Source organism: Bombina bombina, chromosome 1, assembly GCF_027579735.1.
Source record: "Bombina bombina isolate aBomBom1 chromosome 1, aBomBom1.pri, whole genome shotgun sequence".
Classification (NCBI taxonomy): Eukaryota; Metazoa; Chordata; class Amphibia; order Anura; family Bombinatoridae; genus Bombina; species Bombina bombina.
Window position 1 is genome coordinate 1,272,639,822 of NC_069499.1, and position 24,266 is coordinate 1,272,664,087.

General features: G+C 41.2%; 1 protein-coding gene across 2 annotated transcripts in view; it reads left to right on the top strand.

Annotated features, from left to right (window-relative positions):
- ZFPM1 (zinc finger protein, FOG family member 1) overlaps positions 1-24,266 on the top strand; it is a 260,259-nt gene that overhangs the window by 109,651 nt on the left and 126,342 nt on the right. For both annotated transcript variants that reach the window (XM_053701292.1, XM_053701284.1), the window contains one exon: positions 16,805-16,945. In XM_053701292.1, coding sequence (XP_053557267.1) covers positions 16,805-16,945 — 141 coding nt within the window. The remainder of the gene's footprint in view (positions 1-16,804; positions 16,946-24,266) is intronic.

Sequence of the window (24,266 nt, forward strand, 5' to 3'; positions counted from 1 at the left end):
CCAGTTCCGCGGACGGAACAAGGACAGGGATTTTATTCAAATCTGTTTGTGGTTCCCAAGAAAGAGGGAACCTTCAGACCAATCTTGGATCTAAAGATCTTAAACAAATTCCTCAGAGTTCCATCATTCAAAATGGAAACGATTCGGACCATCCTACCCATGATCCAAGAGGGTCAGTACATGACCACAGTGGACTTAAAGGATGCCTACCTTCACATACCGATTCACAAAGATCATCATCGGTTCCTAAGATTTGCCTTTCTAGACAGGCATTACCAATTTGTAGCTCTTCCGTTCGGGTTGGCCAATGCCCCGAGAATTTTTACAAAGGTTCTGGGCTCACTTCTGGCGGTTCTAAGACCGCGAGGCATAGCGGTGGCTCCGTATCTAGACGACATCCTGATACAGGCGTCAAGCTTTCAAATTGCCAAGTCTCATACAGAGATAGTTCTGGCATTTCTGAGGTCGCATGGGTGGAAAGTGAACGTGGAAAAGAGTTCTCTATCACCACTCACAAGAGTCTCCTTCCTAGGGACTCTTATAGATTCTGTAGAGATGAAAATTTACCCGACCGGAGTCCAGGTTATCAAAACTTCTAAATGCTTGCCGTGTCCTTCATTCCATTCCACGCCCGTCAGTGGCTCAGTGCATGGAAGTAATCGGCTTAATGGTAGCGGCAATGGACATAGTGCCATTTGCGCGCCTGCATCTCAGACCGCTGCAATTATGCATGCTAAGTCAGTGGAATGGGGATTACTCAGATTTGTCCCCTCTACTAAATCTGGATCAAGAGACCAGAGATTCTCTTCTCTGGTGGCTTTCTCGGGTCCATCTGTCCAAGGGTATGACCTTTCGGAGGCCAGATTGGACGATTGTAACAACAGATGCCAGCCTTCTAGGTTAGGGCGCAGTCTGGAACTCCCTGAAGGCTCAGGGATCGTGGACTCAGGAGGAGAAACTCCTCCCAATAAATATTCTGGAGTTAAGAGCAATATTCAAGGCTCTTCTAGCTTGGCCTCAGTTAGTAACACTGAGGTTCATCAGATTTCAGTCGGACAACATCACGACTGTGGCTTACATCAACCATCAAGGGGGAACCAGGAGTTCCCTAGCGATGTTAGAAGTCTCAAAGATAATTCGCTGGGCAGAGTCTCACTCTTGCCACCTGTCAGCGATCCACATCCCAGGCGTAGAGAACTGGGAGGCGGATTTTCTAAGTCGTCAGACTTTTCATCCGGGGGAGTGGGAACTCCATCCGGAGGTGTTTGCTCAACTGGTCCATCGTTGGGGAAAACCAGAACTGGATCTCATGGCGTCTCGCCAGAACGCCAAGCTTCCTTGTTACGGATCCAGGTCCAGGGACCCGGGAGCAACGCTGATAGATGCTCTAGCAGCTCCTTGGTTCTTCAACCTGGCCTATGTGTTTCCACCGTTTCCTCTGCTCCCTCGACTGATTGCCAAAATCAAACAGGAGAGAGCATTGGTGATTCTGATAGCGCCTGCGTGGCCACGCAGGACCTGGTATGTAGACCTAGTGGACATGTCATCTCTTCCACCATGGACTCTGCCTCTGAGGCAGGACCTTCTAATACAAGGTCCTTTCAATCATCCAAATCAAATTTCTCTGAGACTGACTGCATGGAGATTGAACGCTTGATTCTATCAAGGCGTGGCTTCTCCGAGTCAGTCATTGATACCTTAATACAGGCTCGGAAGCCTGTCACCAGGAAAATCTACCATAAGATATGGCGTAAATATCTTTATTGGTGTGAATCCAAGAGTTACTCATGGAGTAAGGTTAGGATTCCTAGGATATTATCCTTTCTCCAAGAGGGTTTGGACAAAGGCTTATCAGCTAGTTCTTTAAAAGGACAGATCTCTGCTCTGTCTATTCTTTTGCACAAGCGTCTGGCAGAAGTTCCTGACGTCCAGGCATTTTGTCAGGCTTTGGTTAGGATTAAGCCTGTGTTTAAAACTGTTGCTCCCCCGTGGAGCTTAAACTTGGTTCTTAAAGTTCTTCAGGGAGTTCCGTTTGAACCCCTTCATTCCATTGATATTAAACTTTTATCTTGGAAAGTTCTGTTTTTGATGGCTTTTTCCTCGGCTCGAAGAGTCTCTGAGTTATCTGCCTTACATTGTGATTCTCCTTATCTGATTTTTCATTCAGACAAGGTAGTTCTGCGTACCAAACCTGGGTTTTTACCTAAGGTGGTTTCTAACAGGAATATCAATCAAGAGATTGTTGTTCCATCATTGTGTCCTAATCCTTCTTCAAAGAAGGAACGTCTTTTGCATAATCTGGACGTAGTCCGTGCCTTGAAGTTTTACTTACAGGCTACTAAAGATTTTCGTCAAACATCTGCCCTGTTTGTCGTTTACTCTGGACAGAGGAGAGGTCAAAAAGCTTTGACAACCTCCCTCTCCTTTTGGCTTCGGAGCATAATACGCTTAGCCTATGAGACTGCTGGACAGCAGCCCCCTGAAAGGATTACAGCTCATTCTACTAGAGCTGTGGCTTCCACCTGGGCCTTTAAAAATGAGGCCTCTGTTGAACAGATTTGCAAGGCTGCGACTTGGTCTTCCTTTTAAGGCAGGTCTAAATTTTAATTAAACTACAGTCACCACTGCACCCTATGGTTTCTCCTTTCTCGTCTTGTTTCGGTCGAATGACTGGATATGGCAGTGAGGGGAGGAGCTATATAGCAGCTCTGCTGTGGGTGATCCTCTTGCAACTTCCTGTTGGGAAGGAGAATATCCCACAAGTAATGGATGATCCGTGGACTGGATACACTACAAGAGAAATAAATTTATCAGGTAAGCATAAATTATGTTTTTTCCTGATTACCATGATTATTAGCTTACCTGATTCTTTCCAGCTAAGCTGAACATTTGCACCAAGTTTTCTGTTAACAAGCAAACTATCACCAATAAGAATTAATTCTGGAAATGTCTTAAGTGATACCTTTTTGAAGTGTTTAGATTCTAGTTCAAACTGATAGATGTATTGCTGTGTTTTTTGCTTGAACCAATCATTTTAGGAATGTAATTCCATTTTTTTTAAAATTTAAATAAACTTTTTTAATTTTGTTGCCTACTTTACCTTTTTCTTTTTTTATCCTTTGTTGAAACTATGCCTCATTTATAAGAGCACTCAGAGGTAGGCTTAGGAGCATGTGTCTTGAGAGCTATATGGCAACAGTTTTTCCAACAATGCTTGTAACTAGGGCTGAGTTAGACTAACCGATTAGTCGATAAGTATCGCATTTTTCGACTAGTACGGCATTAGTCGATTAACGATATATTACATTTCTCTATATATTTACAGTCAAAAACAGCCCGTAGCCAGCCTACTAGCTCGTAGCCTACTACCGATTGCGGATTGTCTCACTTGGCGGCAGTTATGATGACGTGTTATTTCGTAGATGAAACACATTTTGCAAAAAATGGCATCTTCAACAAAAAGTCCTGTTTGGAAATATTTTGAACAACTACATGAAAAGGCAGTTAAGTGCAACATTTGCGGCATACAATTGCAGTACAATAAATCCACGACTTCTATGTTAAGCCACCTAAAAACCAAACACCCGTCTGTATTGGTAGCGACAGAGAAAGGAAAAAGGACAGCAACAAACATCCATTGCAGCCTTTACAGTAAGACAACGGCAATGTGACACACTGCGTGCTGAAACAACATCGACTCTGATAGCTAATATGGTAGCAAAGGACATGCTTCCTATAAATCGCGCTTTGCAGATTTAGTTTTTTGTTCACGTATTGGGGTTGTGGATGTTAACTAGGTTTTAAAAATAAATTCAAAAAAGAACATTTTGCAATTACATGAAAAATATTTCGCATTTAATAGCTATTTTCTGGCAAGAGGGGGTGGGATCGACTCGTCGAAAGCAACAGCTGTCAACTAGTCGATTTGTAAAAATAGTAGTCATGCACACCCCTACTTGTAACAATGTTATACATTGAAATATAATGCAGGTCTGTGTAACTAGTTGCTATATAGGCCTCAAGCTTTTCTTAAACCAAATATTCCAGGTGATGAAAGACTATTGTAAATGACTGAAGTCTGTTGATCAAGAATCTCAATTTGTTCCTCTTTAGAAGATATCCCCAGTTGCTTGCCTGACATAGACAAATCTGGTTAGAAAAAGTTCAAAAAGCAGTCCAAAAATTACACTGTTATGGAAGAAAAAAAAATTGTCCCATAGCTGCGCACTCATAAATATAAGATTTACAACTACCAGGGTGCTGGTCAGTAATACTCCATCTGTGAAAAAGCAAGATATCCACACTCGCTGGATTTTCAATCAAAAACTGGTTTATTAAAGGGAAGGTCTACTCCAGAATTTTTATTGTTTAAAAAGATAGATAATCTCTTATTACCCATCCCCCAGTTTTGCATAACCAACACTGTTATATTAATATACTTTTTACCTCTGTGATTAACTTATATCTAAGCCTCTGCAGACTGCTCCCTTATTTCAGTTCTTTTGACAGACTTGAAATTTCTGACAATCAGTTCTGGCTCATAAATAACTCCATGGGAGTGAGCACAATGTTATCTATATGCCGCACACAAACTAGTGCTGCCTAGCTGTGAAAAACTGTCAAAATGCACTGATATAAGAGGCGTCCTTCAACTGTTTAGAAATTGGCATATGAGCCTACCAAGGTTTAGCTTTCAACAAAGAATACCAAGAGAAAAAAAGTTAATTTGATGATAAAAGTAAATATATATATATATATATATATACATACACACACACATATATATATATATATATATATATATATATATATATATATATATATATATATATATATATATATATATATATATATATATATATATATATATATACCTTTTTCATTTGAACTCCCTCACTACATTGTTAATTTATTAATCCATAATAAGGATGCATGTTTAACAATGCATAATATTCCAACATATACTGGTATCTTGCAATAAAAAATTAGGCCACTATCATATCTCAAAATTGCAGCATTGACAAGCTTTCAGGTTGATCATCAGCCAGTCGGGAAACAGATAAATGTGCTCACTTGAGAAATCATCTATGGCCACTTGGTTTTCAGATGACCTCTTAATGCCATTAACAAACCTGGAGTTTCCAGGTCACCTTATAAGTTTATATAAACTTGTGTAGTATGATTTTATCTGATTTTGTCATGAATAGTTTATCCCAAGAGTTTTAATTCTGCTATAACTTTGCTTGTTTTGTGTAACAACATAAGTGATTCTAGATTCAGTATTATTTGGCATCACTGCATAAAATGCTGGCGTTGTAGGATTCCTCTTTGATAAAAAGTTAAGACATCAGGAGTAGCAGCCGACAAACCTGTGGCGACAAAAAGGGGAAAAAAAATTGGGTCAGATATCACCATTTTTCTTTTTTAATCTTTTTTTTTTTTTTTTGCGTCTGCCAGAAGGCAAAATTCATTGCATTGATCTGGGGCCCAAACGCAAGCCGTTTGATCTCAGATTCTTATCTGGAGAGAATTTAAAGTTAACTGAAAAGATCCTTTGTTTCCTAACCGGGGTTTCTACACTAGCCTCCCAGTGCTGCTTTTTATATTCTGTTTACTGACAGGAATTCAAAGGGGTGAGAAATTATAGCTTTATGAAATGTTATTTTTTAACCTTCCTTTGCTAATATGTTAACTACACTTTAAGATAGCTCTGAGTTTGTGAGATTATATTTATTCTTATTTGTGCATGATTGCAGTATTTATCTTAGGTTTCAAATGTTTTGTTGTATTTACTTCTATTTATTTAATTTGTTTAATTCTCTTGTTATCATTTTTTGAAGAAGCAGTAATGCGCTACTAGGAAGTAACTGAATGCCAATGAGAAAAGGCATATATGTGCCGCCACCAATCAGCAGCTTATGAGCCTACTTAAGTATTCTTTTCAACAAATAAGAGCCATGAAAGAAATAAAAATTTGTTTTAAAGTCCCTTTAAACCTGACAGCTAATCATATTAAACCCTTTAAATATAGATTCATATTAGTACAAACTGCTTGCATGTGCACAACTCATGCTCATTGGCTGATAGGGATGTCATGTAGCTCAGTTTGTATAGGGGGAAAAGCCATCTCAAATCGGATTTGACAAAAATATGATTTGTAAGTCATTGTACATATAAAACATACATTTATGTCAGTCATCCATACGTTTGTATACAACCTCATTCACTGATCGCATCTGCACAGAGATGACATTCTAGGCCAGTGAAGGCTAATTTTGGCACTCTTGATGTTTCGGAACTACATTTCCCATGATGCCCAACTAGACTGCAGAGTGAATAAGTATCATGGAAAATGTAGTTTCAAAACATTTGGGGTGCAAAGGTTAGCCATCACTGTTCTAGGCTAATGTATTGGTTTAAAGGGATACTAAACCCACATTTTTTCTTTCATGATTCAGATAGAACATGAAATTTTAAGCAACTTTCTAATTTACTCCTATTCTCAATTTTTCTTTGTTCTCTTCCTATCTTTAATTGAAAAACAGCAATCTAAGCTTAGGCGCCATCCCATTTTTGTTAAAGTACCTGGGTAGCACTTGCTGATTGGTGACTAAATGTACCTGGGTAGCACTTGCTGATTGGTGGCTAAATGTAGCCACTGATCAGCAAGCGCTACCCAGGGTTCTGAACCAAAAATGGGCCGGTTTCTATGATTAGATTCCTGCTTTTTCAAATAAAGATAGCAAGAGAATGAAGAAAGCATAATAGGAGTAAATTAGAAAGTTGCTTAAAATTGCACGATCTGAATCGTGAAACAAAAAAATTTGGGTTTACTATCCCTTTAATCTTTTCCCCTTTATTTCATGCTACTTGAGGTGCAGTCACACTTTGCAGACAAATTATCACAGCCCACCCACCAATGTAGTACCGTTTTAGAAAAAAGGGAGATGGCTACAAGATATATGTATGAATGTCTGGCATTTAGCTAGACAAAATGTTTAGGTGTTTGACACACCACAAAAGTCCAAATTTCATTTCTTTCCATAAGGCACAGAGAGTCGACAACTTCATTCCTTACTGTTGGGAATAAAACACCTGGCCACCAGGAGGAGGCAAAGACACCTAAGCCAAATGATTAAATATCCCTCCCACTTCCCCTAAGTGTTTTCCTTTTTGTGTTCTTCTGTGGGTGTATACTAAGCTATGGAGGACTCTGATACATTAGAAGGTTCCACTCCTTCTGTCTTGAATAATAATTCATGTTTATATTGTGAGGAGGCCGTGGTTTGCTCGCCTGCTCAATTTTGTTCCATATGCCTAAACACTGTTCTAAAGTCTAAGAAGGGAGACAAGCTTGCTAATATTCTTAGCGCTATTAGCCCCTCTGAGCCGTCTACCTCTCAGGATTCTTTGTCCCGTGAGATTCCTACCCTTTCTACGCTACCTGCTCCACATGCAGTTCCCCGCAGCACAACTAATCCTCCATCTGAGGGGGCTTTTTTCCTGCGGAATTTACCGCGCAGTTACAATCGGCGGTGTCTGCGGCCCTGAATGCTTTACCTTCCTCTGGCAAGCGTAAGAGAAAGGTTGAACATAGTTCTCCTGACCTGGAGTCATCTAAATATTTTTTTCGGATTTAGCTATTATTTCTCAGCTATCCGAGAATGAGTTAACTTTTGTAGCTTCAGAGGGTGAACTTTCTTGGTTGGAGACTTCAGTGACTAAACCTCTCACAGTGGAGGAACCCTCCTTTAGATTTAAAATGGAGTATCTGCATTTTTTATTAAAGGAGGTTTTTTTCTGCGCTAGAGGTTCCAGAGGCTACGCTACCCGAGGAACCTAAGATCCCGAAATTAGACAGGGTTTACGAAGACAGGAAGGTCCCTCTGACTTTTCCTGTGCCCGTTAAAATGGCAAACATTATTAGTAACGAATGGGAAAGAATTGGGTCTTCTTTTTCTTCCTCGTCTACTTTTAAGAAATTATTCCCAGTCCCTGACTGAGTTGGAAATGTGGAGTTCCATCCCTAAGGTGTATGGCGCTATCTCAACACTTGCTAAGCGTACTACTATCCCCCTTGAGGATAGTTCTTCTTTTAGAGAGCCGATGGATAAAAAAAATGAAAACTTTTCTGGGGAAAATGTTTCAACATGCAGGGTTTTTATTTCAACTGGTGGCGTTGCTGGAGCAGCTACCTACTGGTGGGACTCTCTGTCAGAACTCATTGAGGTGGTAACTTCCCTCGAGGACATTCAAGAGAGGATTAAGGCTCTGAGAATTGCTAATTCCTTAATCTGTGACGTGATTATGCAGATTATTCGCCTAAATGCAAAGGCCTCTGGCTTTGCTGTCCTAGCCCGTCGGCTCCCTGGTTGAAGTCTTGGTCTGCGGATATGACTTCTACATCCAGACTCCTTTCGCTTCCCTTCAAGGGAAAGATTTTATTTGGTCCAGGGCTGGACTCCATTATTTCTACGGTTACTTGAGGGAAGGGTGCCTTTCTACCGCAGGATAAGAACAACAGGTCTAAGGGACGACAATCTTCTAATTTTCATTCCTTTCTTTTTGACAAATCCCAACGACAGCAATCCTCATCCAAGCCAGAGCAGCCCAAGAGTACTTGGAAGCCTTTTCAGTCCTGGAATAAGTCTAAACATTAGCCCTCCAAGAACAAATCGGCATGTAAGGGTGGCCCCAGATCTGGGATCGGATCGAATAGGGGCAGACTCTCTCTTTTTTTTTCAGTCGCTTGGTTCTGGGATGTCCAGGATCCTTGGGTTTTGGAGGTCATATCTCAGGGATACCGGATAGGTTTCAAATCTCATCCGCCCAGGGGTAGTTTCCTACTCTCAAGTTTGTCTACCAGACCAGAGAAAAGGGCTGCCTTTTTAGGGTGCATACGGGATCTATCCTCTCTAAGAGTAATTGTCCCAGTGCCTACCAAAGAAAAAGGTTTGGGGTTCTATTCAAACATTTTTGTGGTCCCAAAAAAGAAGGGGACTTTCCGTCTAATTCTGGACCTAAAGTGTCTGTGTTCCCTCCTTCAAGATAGAGAAGAGATGGTCAATTCTTCCTCTGGTTCAGGAAGTACAGTTTGTGACCACCATAGACCTGAAGGATGCATACCTTTTACGTTCCAATTCACAGAAAATATTTTCAGTTCCTGAGGTTTGCTTTTCTGGATCAGCACTGACCTAGCTACTGCCCCAAGAATTTTTTCAAAGGTTCTGGGGGCTCTTCTAGCCATTGCTAGAACACGAGGTATTGCAGTAGCACCTTACCTGGTTGATATCTTGGCACAGGCACCAGCTTTTCATCTAGCGGAAGAGCATTCAGAGTCCCTTCTCAGTCTTCTTCAGTCACATGGATGGAAGATAAACTTGGAAAAGTTCTTATTCCAAATACCAAGGTGAATTTCCTGGGTACTATAATAGACTTCATGTCTATGAGGATATTTCTAATGGACCAGAGACGTTGCAAGCTAACCTGCATGCCTTGCCCTCCGGGCCTCCCTGAGTCCCTCCATGACTCAGTGTATGGAGGTGATTGGACTTATGGTGTCCTGTATGGACATCATTCCTTTTGCCAGATTCCATCTCAGACCCTTATAACTATGTATGCTGAGACAGTGGAACGGCGTCCATTCAGACTGTGTCAGACTGTGTTAGACGACCGATCTAGAGAATCGCTCTCTTGGTGGCTCTGTCCAGATCATCTGTTCCGAGGCACAGGCTTTTTGATACTGTCCTGGGAGAGCCGTTTGGGGTGCCGGGAAGGCACAAGGGCTGTGGACTCAGGAGGAATCCTCCCTACTGATAAATATTTTGGAGCTCCGGGCAATCTTCAGTGCTATGAAGACTTGGCCCCTTCTGGGTTCGTCCCAGTTTATCAGATTCCAATCAGACAATATAACTTCAGTTGCCTACATCAACCATCAGGGGGGGAACGAGAAGTTCCTTAGCGATGAGAGAAGTATCTTAGATACTAGAGTGGGTGGAGACCCACAGCTGTATGCTGTCAGTGATCCACATTCCGGGTGTGGACAACCAGGAAGCGGACTTCCTCAGCAGGCAATCCTTTCACCTGGAGTAATGGCCCTTCGACCTGAGGTGTTTACAGAGATATGCAGCAAGTGGGGGACGCCGGAGATAGATCTCATGGCGTCCCGCCTCAATACTAAGCTGCCCAGGTATGGGTTGAGGTCGAGGGATCCTCAAGGGGAGCTAGTAGTCGCCCTAGCAGTGCCTTGGAGGTTCAAACTCATATCTTTTCCTCCATTACCGCTTCTCCCTCATGTGGTGGTCTGTATCAAGCAGGAGCGTACATCAATTATTCTGATTGCTCTATCGTGGCCGCGAAAGACATGGTTCATGGATCTGGTGAGGATGTCCTCATCTCCTCCGTGGAAGTTACCTTGTCGCAGGGACCTGCTGATACAAAATCCATTTGTACATCAAAATCTAGATTCTGAGGCTGACTGCGTGGAAATTGAACGCTTAGTCTTTGCCATGAGAGTTTTTATTGACCCTCTGATTCAAGCTCGTAAGCCAGTTACTCGTCATATCCAGGGCCGTCTTTAATATTCACTGGACCCTGGGCAAAAATCTTCTTGCCCCCCCCCCCATGCAATTTCGCTCTCCACCCCAAAAAACAACTAAATCAAATTTTTTTTTTATTATTAGCCCAGCAGTGGATCATCCACTGCTAGGCTAATCATTTAAAAAAATGAAATAAATTGCAATATGTGAAACTGGACCTAAGCAGTACTAATAAGTAAATAAATATATAAATTCCTCCACTGTGGATTCATTTAATATTCTTTTGAATGTGATTCTGGTGTGAGGTTAGCTGGTTAAAGAGATTTAGGGCAGCCAACAGGAGCAAAGCAAGGTAAAGACTGAGGAGAAAGCATAGAGGTGCAGACTAATATAAGTTTACTGACTGGAACAGCAGAACTACTATGGGAAGCTGTAAAATCTGAGACAGAGAGAAAACAAAAACTATAAAAATAAACCTTACATTAATGTGTGAAATATCAGCATGACACTATACATCAGCCACAGCAGAAATTTCTTTGCTAGGAACATGTTCCCTCTCACCCTGCACTAGACAATGCTGCATGGGGAGGGGTGTGTGTGCACTCACTTATTCTTTCCACTGACACCTTTCTACAAAGCACTGTTCCTCTAACAAACTTCAGTTAGTTGATCTTAGGGCCACAGCAGAAAGAGCAGGGCTAAGGTGACCAGCAGACTGGATGCTGTCTGTCCAAGGCTGCATGGATACAGTGTGAGATGAGTCACACAGCCTCAAGACTGATGAGAGCAGTGTATGCAGCTGAACAGATGCTCAAATCCTCACATCCTTGCCGCTCCAGCTTTCTGCGGCATGTGCCTACAGTCAGCCCTACCCAGAAACAATCCCCACCACCAGAGCAGTGACATGGTAACCCCAGTAGGACCTTTTCTGACGCAGTGGGAATGGCTGGATGCCGAGTTAGGGCTTTGCATTCAGTGCTGCACAGTGCACATCTAAAACAGCACATGGCAATAGCTTGGCATGTCACATGACACCGGCACGGTCTGGCACAGTTAAAAAAAAAAATAAAAAAAAAATAGAGTACTTTTTACTGTGACAGTATTAGGACTGAATGTGTGTGTTCCCCATGTCACATGGTTTTTTTTTTTTTTTTTTAGGACTCTTGGGCCCCTCAACAGAAACTGGGCCCTGGGCAGCTGCCCCTTTTGCCCTGTGTTAAAGATGGCCCTGGTCGTATCTACCATAAAGTGTGGAGGATTTACTTATACTGGTGTGAAGAGCGTGGATTTTCTTGACACAAGGTTAAGGTTGCCAGAATTTTATCTTTTCTGCAGGATGGATTAGAGAAGGGTCTATCTGCTAGTTCCCTGAAGGGACAGATCTCGACCCTGTCGGTGTTACTGCACAAGAGATTGTCTGAGCTTCAGGATGTGCAGTCCTTTGTCAAGGCTCTGACTAGGATCAGACCTGTGTTTAGATCGGGGGGCTCCGCCTTGGAGCCTCAATCTTGTTCTTCGTTTTTTGCAACAGGTTCCGTTTGACCCTATGCATACTGTTGACATTAAATTATTATCCTGGGAGGGTCTCTTTTTGTTGGCTATTGCTTCTACACGCAGAGTTTGAGATTTCTGCTTTACAATGTGACCCCCCTTATCTTGTTTTCCATGCGGATAAGGTGGTTTTACGTTCTAAATTAGGATTCCTTGCTAAGTGTAGTGTAGGATCGCAACATCAATCAAGAGATTGTTGTTCCTTGCTGGTGTCCTAATCCTTCTTCAGCGAAGGAACGTTTGCTTCACAATCTGGATGTGGTTCGTGCCTTGAAGTTTTATCTTCAGGCTACTAAGGAGTTCAGACAATCTTCCTCTTTGCTTGTTGTCTATACGGAGAAGCATAAGGGGCAGAAGGCTACTACGACTTCCCTATCTTTCTGGTTGAGGAGTGTCATCCGCTTAGCTTATGAGACAGCGGGACAACAGCCTCCTGTGAGGATAACGGCTCATTCTACTAAAGCAGTGGCTTACTCCTGGGCTTTTAAGAACGAAGCCTTTATGGAACAGATTTGAAAGGCCCTCCTTACACATTTTCTAAATTTTACAAGTTTGAAGTTTTTGCATCGGCTGAAGTAGCTTTTTGGAGAAAAGTTTTGCAGGCTGTGGTGCCCTCAGAATAGGGTCCGCCTCTTTTTTCTGTTCCCTCCCGTTATTCATTGTGTCCTCTGGAGCTTGGGTATAGTTTTCCCAACAGTAAGGAATGAAGTTGAGGAATTTCCCTTCTTTATGGAAGGAAAACAATGTATGCTTCAGAGTCCACCACCCTGCCTGTAATTTATTTTTCTGATGGGTGGCTCCCGTTTCCTTTTTTTACCCTGATGTTTCTCCTACTTTTTCTTGTTCCCTCGGCAGAATGACTGGGGGATAGGGGAAGTGGGAGGGATATTTAAGCCTTTGGCTGGGCTGTCTGCCTCCTCCTGGTGGCCAGGTGTTGTATTCCCAACAGTAAGTAATAAAGTTGTGGACTCTCCATTCCAGGAAGGAAAGGAATTTATCTGGTAAGCATAAATTCTGTTTTTCATGGTTCTGATAGAGCATTCAATTTTAACCGACTTTCCAATATACTTACATTATCAAATTGTGCAGTCTTTTTTAATATATTCACATTGTCTGACCAGCTCCTATTAAATTTATGCAAGAGTTTATGCTGTATACGCATGAGTCTGTGATTGGCTGGTGGCAGTCACATGATATGGGGGGCAGGAAATTAAATGCCATTTCTAAAATATTTAAACTATTGCTCATTTAAAATTCAGAGTACGTACTATTGCATTGTATTTTTATTATGCACTTGTTGATTATACAATTCTACTGTATTTAATGGTCCTTTGTACAAACTGTTGTATCTCACTCTGTTACCCACTTCTAGTAATTTATTGTAAGTTAAGACTATATGTTGTCTTTTTCAAAAAGCAGAGATGTCATTTCATAAGAAACACCAGTCAACACATACCATGTATTTCAGAAACTATATGTTACACTGCACAGCATGAATACTCTTAATATGTCATTAAAATGTTAACTGCTTGTTAAATACTGCATTAAGCTTCCTAAGAGGGACTTTAAGAGGCTATAAACAACATGATATTTCTTTTGCAAACACTTTTTTTGTTTCTATTTTATTAAAGAACAAAATACATGTGCTTATGTAGGTTACTGGGCATGAGTGACTGAAAATTGTAACCATATGGAAAATTAAATAGCTGAATGTAGCCAACCTATATATTGTACATTTAAGAAAAACAAAACCTGTTTGTGTGTATTTAACAAATAATTTATGTTCGAGGTTAACAAATTTATTTCACATTTTGGAGCAACACACTGTTCTTAGGAGTCTGACATTTGTGTTTTAATTGGAAGATATCCATTATATGGCCTTGGGTTTGACTAAACACAAATGGTTAAAATTTGGGATTGACAAAAAACCTAGTGTTAAAGTTCCACATTTTTGTCTACTTCTCTTGGAAATTTACTGTTGCATCATGGGATAAGAAAAGTAGAGGGTTAATATTATCAAACGCCCAGGAGCCGTGCAGCCGTGAACGAAGAAATTAGCTTAACGATGTTACATTTACAAGAGGAGAAAAGCGATTTGTTAGCTGGTGATTGTTTCTGAGCATTATCAGTGTAGACTTTAATTGTGCTGGAACTGAAATTAGCAGAATTATAAAAATTGCCTGTGCTGGGTCTGGTGGTGCCTTTCTCCACGCTTATTGTTGTGCTATGTATAGATTATGAGGCCTTTGTTCTCTCTGAGTAAATATACATGCCTGCAGACAGAGAGCCTCTGAGGTCTCTCTCTACTTATCAGTGGTGGCATTTTTTCCCGAGTAGTTCATGTTTCTTATAAAAAAAAATAAAAAAAAAGTGAACCTTTATGTAAAAAAGGCTTCAGTAAAGGGTGGCAGAATGAGGGTATAGAGGCTATATTGATTGTCTGATCTGCTCAGGACAGCAATACGTATATTTGAATTTTCTTTGCCCATAAAGTGTTCTTTGTCTGCCAGGTTTGTATTCATTTTAATGCTGCAGACTCCACTTGTAGGTTATTTAATATCCAGACAATATTTAAATCAAATCAAACCCTCTTACTTTTTGGGCAAACTATCACATATGCAATGATATTTTACTCCATATTCTTTGAAAAATAATATTAGTAACAGTTGGTGAGAGTCCACTATTCATTTAGAGTTGCCACTTCAGCCAAGTGTTCCTGGACTTTGTTACACATGGTGCAGGGTATTGTGCCTCTGAACAGCACTATATTTATTTTTCCTCCCTGCAAACCATATACCATGTGTAACTTATAACTGTTTAGGAAAACATAGCTGAAATTGCAAACCTAGATCCATTACTTCTGGGAATTATACTTCTCTGCCACTAGGAGGAGGAAAAGATTCCCAAACCCCAAGAGCTCTATAAAACCCCTCCCACTTCACTGGCAACTCAGTCTTGTATTTGCCTCTGTTGGTGGAAGATGAATAATGAATATGTGCATTTGATTCTTCAGTGAGAGGGGTTCTCAGATTGAGTTGTGGGCCATTTCCCCACAGAGTGCAGTTCTTGTTGGAGGGTTGTATTAGGAGTAGGGGTAGTGGCATATATTTCACCTCATTTGACTAAAGAGAAGTACCACTCTATTCTGCAGAGTAGGCAAACTATCGCCACACTTGAAAATTTCATATTTAAAGTGACATGACACCCAATCATTTTATTTCAAGATTCAGATAGAGCATGCAATTTGAAACATTTTTCTGATTGACTTATTTTATTTGCTTCATTCTCTTTTTATCCTCTACTAAAGGAGCATCTATGCACTAGTGGAAACTAGCTAAATTGGGTGACTGTTTCTATGTCTACCTAGGTGTCTTTTCAACAATGTTCAACAAAGGATTCAAAGAGAAGGATGCAAATTAGATAAGTAGTTTAACATTGTATGCACTACCTCATTGGTTTTCAAACCTGTCCTCAGGCCTCCCTAACAGGCCATATTGAGGATATATGAACTGGAGCACAGGTGAATTAATCAGCTGATTAGTAAACATGGTTATTAATCTGATTTCACCCAAGGTATTCATGAAAACCTGTCCTGTTAGAGAGGCCTGAGGACAGGTTTGAAAACCAGTGTTCTATCTGGATCATGAATGGGAAGAAAGTTGGGTTTTAGGTCCCTTTAACTGTATGTTGTTAGCCTCTCATGCCGTCATCTCCTTACATGATGTTTGTGATTGCAGCCAAAAAGTTAAAATTATCATTATTAAATAGGATATTTTTCCAGTCTTGAATTGGGAAATTTTTGTATTCTTTGGCCCATGTTTAGAGCGGTTTCTTGATAAAGTAGTGGTTTAGAGACCACTGCTCTCTCATGAAGACTGCAGTTTGCCAGTCTTCCTTTGAAATATTTGAAAATGCTTACATTTATTTCGATGGCATTTTATTTTACAAATAAATGTATTATGTATTAAATGGTTCTTTTTTTTAATGGCATATTAATTCTATGAGTATGGTCCTGCTAGTGGTTCTTCTGCGGCCTTTGAAAAAGGACATCAGTTAAAATACCTTATATAATTACATCAGTGGTGCTTAGTAAAGCAATTTAAGGACAAGTTGTTCTAAATATTGAAAACACTTTCCTAGCAACAAACTATGTTGAATTTGCTAAAAGTGGGCTGTACAATGCACACTGATGATATTTTCTAAAATATTTATGTTGTTTATCGTGTCAACTGTGATATGACCCCCCCCCAACCCCATCAGCGTTCTCTTTTAGTTTTATATCTGCCTGTCCAAGCTCTATAGCCTACTGGTGAGCGCATGCGCATACTGTTCCTCTCTGGGGGGGTCAGGTGCAAATGCTACTTTTGGCTTTGGCATTATGCTGCCTAGTTTTTAATAGATATAAAATATTGTGCACTGCTCCAGAGGGACAAACTGAGGTTGTTTTGTGCCCCTTTTATACTAAAAAGCAAATATAAGTCATGTGTGCTAGGATGAATGTATAAACAATTTGTTTGTAATTTTATACACATGGCAGTATCACATAACATTTTAACAGATATAAAACTGATTGTCTCCATGTTACTTATTCTTCAAGAATACATTATCTGCCATCTGGTTTACTTATTATTAATAAATTATCAAATAAAGTCAGTTGTTGACGGTAAATTCTGGTGTTTATCTCCTTGTAAAACTGGTCTCTATTGTGTTTAAAGGTTCTCTCGGTGAAATGGAGGCTACAGAAGGCAATCTTCTAGAAGAGTCAAGCCAATCAGAAAAAGATGGAGCCACCTCTGACCAGGAGGGTTCAGCAGATTGTGGCTCTTCAAGCCCATCCTATAGTGAAGGAAATGAAGGTATCACTATATATTATTTCACCCACCTATTAGTTTTAATAGAGGACAGGACCATAACTAGAAATCGAGCACTAGCTGATATCTCCTTACACCATTGGGGGTTAACAAGATCACATTTTAATACAGTTACACTACTGCAATGCCACTTGTTTAATTGCCCATAGAACAGTTACATGTATAGATTTATGTAGAATAATTTAAGAGACAGATATAAAATATAAGTAACTGTGGCTCCCAGGTTTAGCAAGTCTTATTTTAAATACATTACAATTTGCAAACCAGCATTTTGCAGTTTTCTGTGAATTTGCTGTTTGTTCTGTTACACACTGATGAGACACCACTGGTCAATCACGTTGATTTTATTGATAAAAAATATATTTTGGGCTTTTGAAGCAGTGTTGAGACAACCTGCGAGTCTCGCTGGTAAAGTCTTATTATATCTCACAACACATCATAAAATAATATACCAGAGCAGAGCTCATTTCTTAAGGCAGAAGTAAAGGTAGCATAACATGGCAACCAGGAACGAAGAAATGTTGTTACAGATAAAAAAAGCAGATTAAATTAAACAATAAACTATGTTTAGGGCAATGACACTCCACTATGTTCAGAAAACAGTATACAGGTTTTACAGAAATTGAGAATTGAAACAACTGCTCAACAAATAATAAAAGCATTTAAAAATTAAAAAACTTTTTTTTACAGCAGATTAATAGACAAAAGACCAGTTTTGGGTTTATAGAGCCGGACAGATAGCTCAGCATGCTAAGGCACTATGGCTGAGCTCTGTAGCAACCCAAGGGTTGCAGGTTCGATCCCCGGCAAGGTCCACTCAGCCTTTCATCCTTCCAAGGTCGATAAAATGAGCAGTGCCTTGAGACCCTTACAGGTTATTAGCCGTGCTTTACAAGTACCCAATGCATACATACAATACAGGTTATATAAGATTTTTTAGATATATGATTAAAATGTTTATTTCCATGTTAATGGGAGGAGAGTCCACAGCTTCATTCATTACTTGTGGGAATTAAGAACCTGGCCACCAGGAGGAGGCAAAGACACCCCAGCCAAAGGCTTAAATACCTCCTCCACTTCCCTCATCTCCCAGTCATTCTTTGCCTTTCGTCACAGGAGGTTGGCAGATAAGTGTCGGAAGATTCGGAGTAGTCTCTTAAGGAGGGTAGTACTCTTCGGAATGGGACTGGAGTTTTAAGTAGTCCTGTCAGCCTCTCAGTGAGAACTTGGGGGAAAGTTAGAGTCCAGATATGCAGGGAGATTCTTTCTGTGAACCCATCCCGACTCAGATTAACAGCTCCATAAGCACTCAAGTCCATGTCAGGAGCGATGCTACTACTCTGTCACACTTGATAGGCCGTGTTCCTGTTCCACGGTGTAGATTCTGGTAAGGTTGTTTCATTTATACACATTTGATAACGCAAGAAGATAGGGTCACAGTGTGTCTCCTTTTATCTGTATAGAATCAAGGGTTAATCTCCTCAGAAAGGGGATTATTGAACGGGGGGGGGGATTTATGCATAATATTCTTTGTGTTTTTATGCTGCAGCATGTGTGAGATTAGGCTCTGTCAATGTGTGAACAGTCAGGTGTCCTTAGAGAGATATCAACGCAGCCTTTTTTTGGTGTGTTTTCTCGTTAATGCAGGGGCGGTCCTGCATGGCACTCCATGTGACCGGGTGTGGCCTCTTTAACTTCCTCTTTCTTGACCGGCGGTTGCAGGAGACAAACCGTTTTCTCTGTGGTCTGGGTCATAGGAGGTGGTGAGTGCCCTGCCTTTGGGGTATAAAGGTGCCATTTAATTTCTATCTAGTCTGTAATAAAAGCGCAAGCTATGGAGGACTCTGATATGTTAGAGGGTACTCCCTCTTTATCCAAATCTAATTCCTGTGTTTATTGTGAGGAGGTTCCGGTGGATCTGCCTGCTCAATTATGTTCCACATGCTTTGATAATCAGCACTGCGGAATCTGTTGGCGCTCTACAAATACCTGATAATAATAAAATAATATCGCAATATCTAAAAAAGACTAAGATATTTAGTTCAACTGAGCTGTCCATCTCTGAAGGTTCTCTGTCCCGCAAGGTGCGTTCTCTACATTCATCTCCGATTACACATGAAGCTCCCCAGGGCACTACTAATCCTCCCGCGGGATGGGCCCTTTGGCCGCCATATTTCGCTGAGCAGTTACAAACGGCAGTCTCTGCGGCCTTCAATGCCTTACCACGCCCTGCTAAGCGTAAGTGAAAGGTAAAACATTGCTATCCGTCCCAGGGGTCATCTACTCCGTTGGATGTCTCTGATAGATTATCCGTTGATGACGACTCTGACTCTTCGGAGGACACTCTTTCTGGGTCGGAATCAGCAACATCTAGACCTCCGGCTGCGGAGGAGCCAGACTTTAAGATGAAGCATTTGCACTTCCTGTTGAAAGAGGTGCTTGTTACGTTAGAGGTTCCGGAACTGAAACTACTGGAGGAACCTTGAATTCCTAAGTTAGATAGGGTTTACGAGGACAGGGTGGTACTTTAGACCTTCCCCGTTCCCGTTAAGATGGCTAATATTAAGAACGAATGAGAGAAACTTGGCTCGTCCTTTTCTCCCTCTACTTCTTTTAAAAAACTGTTCCCCGTTCCGAACTCGCAACTTGAGCTGTGAGGGGCCATTCCTAAGGTGGATGGTGCTATCTCCACACTCGCTAAGCCCACATTTATCCCACTCGGAAATAGCTCTTCGATCTAGGAGCCCATGGATAAAAAATTAGAGTCCATATTAAGAAAAATGTTTCAGCTCACGGAGTTCATTTTTCAAGCGGCGGTGGCTGGAGCTATTACCTATTGGTGTGACGCTCTTTCGGCTATGGTCAAGTTGGAGACTCCCCTCCAGGAGATACAGGATCGAATTAAGGCCTTAAGTGTAGCTAATTCATTCATCTGTGATGCAAATATGCAGATTATTTGGCTGAATGCCAAGACATCAGGTTTTTCTGTTCTAGCCCGTAGGGCTCTGTGGTTAAAGTTGTGGTCTGCTGACATGACTTCCAAGTCTAGATTACTTTCCCTCCATTTTCAGGGGAAGGTTCTTTTTGGTCCGGGCCTGGCCTCTATTATATCTATGGTCACGGGAGGCAAGGGTGCTTTCCTACCGCAGGATAAGAAGAGTAAACCTAAGGGGTCTACTTTTCGTCCCTTTCGTTCGGACAAGTCCCAACGCCAGCAACCTGCTGCAAAAGCTGAGTAGTCCAAGGGATCTTGGAAACAAAAGAGACAAAATCGGCATGAAGGGGTGGCCCCCAATCCAACTATGGATCGCGTAGGGGGCAGACTATTTCTTTTTGCAGAGGCCTGGATGAGAGACGTTTAGGACCCTTGGGTTCTGGAGGTCATCTACCAGGGTTACAGGATAGGGTTCAAGACTCATCCGCCCAGGGGCAGATTCCTCCTGTCAAACCTATCATCAAGACCAGAGAAGAGAGACACCTTTCTGGAGTGCGTAAGGGATCTCTCCTTTCTCGGGGTAATCATACCAGTACCTCTGGCAGAAAGAGGTCTGGGGTATTATTCAAACCTTTTCGTGGTACCAAAGAAAGAGGGCACATTTTGTCCAATCCTAGACCTAAAGTGCCTAAACAAGTTTTTGACGGTCCCATCGTTCAAGATGGAGACGATCAGGTCGATTCTGCCCCTAGTTTAAGAGGGACAGTTCATGACTACAATAGATTTGAAGGATGCCTACCTTCACGTGCCAATATCTCTGGCAGAAGGTTAGGGTATCCAGTATCCTGTCCTTCCTCCAGTATGGGTTGGAGAAGGGACTTGCCGCCAATTCCTTAAAGGGACAGATTTCGGCTTTATCTGTACTGTGACACAAGAAGCTTGCAGAGCTTCCTGATGTTCAGTCCTTTTGTTCAGGCTCTGTCTAGGATCAGATCTGTCTTTAGAAATTCCGCTCCCCCTTGGAGCTTAAACTTGGTACTTAAAATTTTGCAGAGGGCTCTGTTTGAGCCTATGCATTTGCTTGACATTAAAATGCTTTCCTGGAAGGTTCTATTCCTGTTGGCTATTACATCGGCACGCAGAGTCTCTGAGTTGGCGGCCTTGCAATGGTTTTTCACGCAGATAAGGCTGTTCTTCGCACTCGCTTGGGATTTCTTCCGAAGGTGGTGTCGAATCACATCATCAATCAGAAAATAGTAGTTCCGTCCTTGTGTCCTAACCCTTCTTCTTCAAAGGAAAGGTTACTTCATAATTTGGATGTGGTTCGGGCCTTGAAGTTTTATCTTCAGGCCACAAAAGAATTCAGACAGTCCTCGTCTTTATTTGTGGTGTATTCGGGGAATTGCAGGGGCAGAGGGCCTCATCCACTTCCCTATCCTTTTGGCTGAGGAGCATTATTCGCTTGGCCTTTAAAACAGCGAGACATAAGCTTACTCAGAGGATTACGGCTCACTCAACTAGGGCGGTGACTTCTTCATGGGCCTTTAAGTATGAGGCCTCTATGGAGCAGATTTATAAGGCGGCTACTTGGTCCTCCCTACATACTTTTGCTAAAAAAAAATTATGTCTTTGCTTCGGCGGAAGCGACTTTTTGGGGAGAGGTTTTGCAGGCTGTGGTGCCCTCAGTTTAGGGTCTACACCTCCCTTTTGCCCTCCCGTTTTTTTCATTCAGTGTCCTCTAGAGCTTGGCTATTTGTTTCCCACAAGTAATGAATGAAGCCGTGGACTCTCCTCCCATTATGATGTAAAACATAAATTATGCTTACCTGATAATTTAATTTCCATCTGTGGGAGGAGAGTCCACGGCTCCCGCCCGTTCTCCGGTGGGCAGACCTAAATTTATTTTTGTTCTTCTGGCACCATTTATTACCTGATATTTCTCATACTGTTCCTTGTTCCCTTGGCAGAATAACTGGGGGAGGTATTTAAGCCTTTGGCTGGGGTGTCTTTGCCTCCTCCTGGTGGCCAGGTTCTTAATTCCCACAAGTAATGAATGAAGCGGTGGACTCTCCTCCCACAGACGGAAATTAAATTATCAGGTAAGCATAATTTGTTTTTTCTTTCCACTTTCTTCTTTAGGTGAGAAGTATAAAGGGATATGAAACCCTAAAAATGTATTTTGTGGTTCAGACCGAGCAACCCATTTAAAAAAAAAAAAAAAAAAAATTAAATTTACTTCTATTATCAAATTTGCTTTATTCCCATGATATTCTGTGTTGAGGAGATACCTAGGTAGGCATCTGGAGCACTACATGACAGGAAATAGTGCTGCCATCTAGTACTCTTGCAAATGGATAACATTCTTGCAAAACTGCTGCCATATAGTGCTCCAGAAATGGGCCTGCTCCTAAGCTTACGTCCCTGCTTTTCAACAAAAGATCATAGAAGTAAATAAGAAAGTTGTTCAAAATCACATGCTCTATCTGAATCATGAAAGAAAAAGGATTAGTTTCATATCCCTTTAAACAATAGGTAATGGGTAACTAGGGATATAAAGGCATCTGCAATGATTATTTAGCAATATTTTTTATGTATACAAATTTTAAATGATTTCATTGTTTTCTTTTTCTGAAATGGTTTTCAAATGTTTACAATATATACAAAAAAAATCTGATTCTTACTTTTGTTATCGCTATTTGTAAAATCTTATTTATTGGCATATGTCAGCTAGATGTCAGTGTATAAATCCAAAAAGAAAAGAAAATCAGTATAATTTTGTAGACCCTTTTTTTCTTTTTCAAGTCCCACAGAACTGATATGAAATGGCACGTTTCTTTCGCTTTTCATGTGTGCAAATATAAAGCCTTTCCCTCTCGTCTGTCCATTTCATATTTGCTTTTTTCTATATTTGTCTCTTGTGCATCTATATCTTTCTCACTCTCTGTCTCTTTGGGCTCGATTCGCTAAAGCTCTCTGGTCTGACGAGATTCTGTAAGATGCCTCATCGGTATTATGAGGCCCAGCAGGGATTGTTTTGAAGGCAATTTTTGTTGTGCATCTATATATAAGGGAAGTTGACTAATATTGTTTATTTGCAGGCTATGCGCTTACTTTACAAAATACTGCTCAGTAAAATAAGGTGATGATTTCTCTGAGTTTTTGAGAATTGTGCCTTTTTGTTCCCTGTCAGTTTTAGACGCATGCAAATGCACGCACTCAAAAACAGAATTTATGTTTACCTGATAAATTTCTTTCTCCAACGGTGTGTCCGGTCCACGGCGTCATCCTTACTTGTGGGATATTCTCTTCCCCAACAGGAAATGGCAAAGAGCCCAGCAAAGCTGGTCACATGATCCCTCCTAGGCTCCGCCTACCCCAGTCATTCGACCGACGTTAAGGAGGAATATTTGCATAGGAGAAACCATATGGTACCGTGGTGACTGTAGTTAAAGAAAATAAAATATCAGACCTGATTAAAAAAACCAGGGCGGGCCGTGGACCGGACACACCGTTGGAGAAAGAAATTTATCAGGTAAACATAAATTCTGTTTTCTCCAACATAGGTGTGTCCGGTCCACGGCGTCATCCTTACTTGTGGGAACCAATACCAAAGCTTTAGGACACGGATGAAGGGAGGGAGCAAATCAGGTCACCTAAATGGAAGGCACCACGGCTTGCAAAACCTTTCTCCCAAAAATAGCCTCAGAAGAAGCAAAAGTATCAAACTTGTAAAATTTGGTAAAAGTGTGCAGTGAAGACCAAGTCGCTGCCCTACATATCTGATCAACAGAAGCCTCGTTCTTGAAAGCCCATGTGGAAGCCACAGCCCTAGTGGAATGAGCTGTGATTCTTTCGGGAGGCTGCCGTCCGGCAGTCTCGTAAGCCAACCTGATGATGCTTTTAATCCAAAAAGAGAGAGAGGTAGAAGTTGCTTTTTGACCTCTCCTTTTACCTGAATAAACAACAAACAAGGAAGATGTTTGTCTAAAATCCTTTGTAGCATCTAAATAGAATTTTAGAGCGCGAACAACATCCAAATTGTGCAACAAACGTTCCTTCTTTGAAACTGGTTTTGGACACAGAGAAGGTACGATAATCTCCTGGTTAATGTTTTTGTTAGAAACAACTTTAGGAAGAAAACCAGGTTTAGTACGTAAAACCACCTTATCTGCATGGAACACCAGATAAGGAGGAGAACACTGCAGAGCAGATAATTCTGAGACTCTTCTAGCAGAAGAAATCGCAACTAAAAACAAAACTTTCCAAGATAATAACTTAATATCAACGGAATGTAAGGGTTCAAACGGAACCCCCTGAAGAACTGAAAGAACTAAATTGAGACTCCAAGGAGGAGTCAAAGGTTTGTAAACA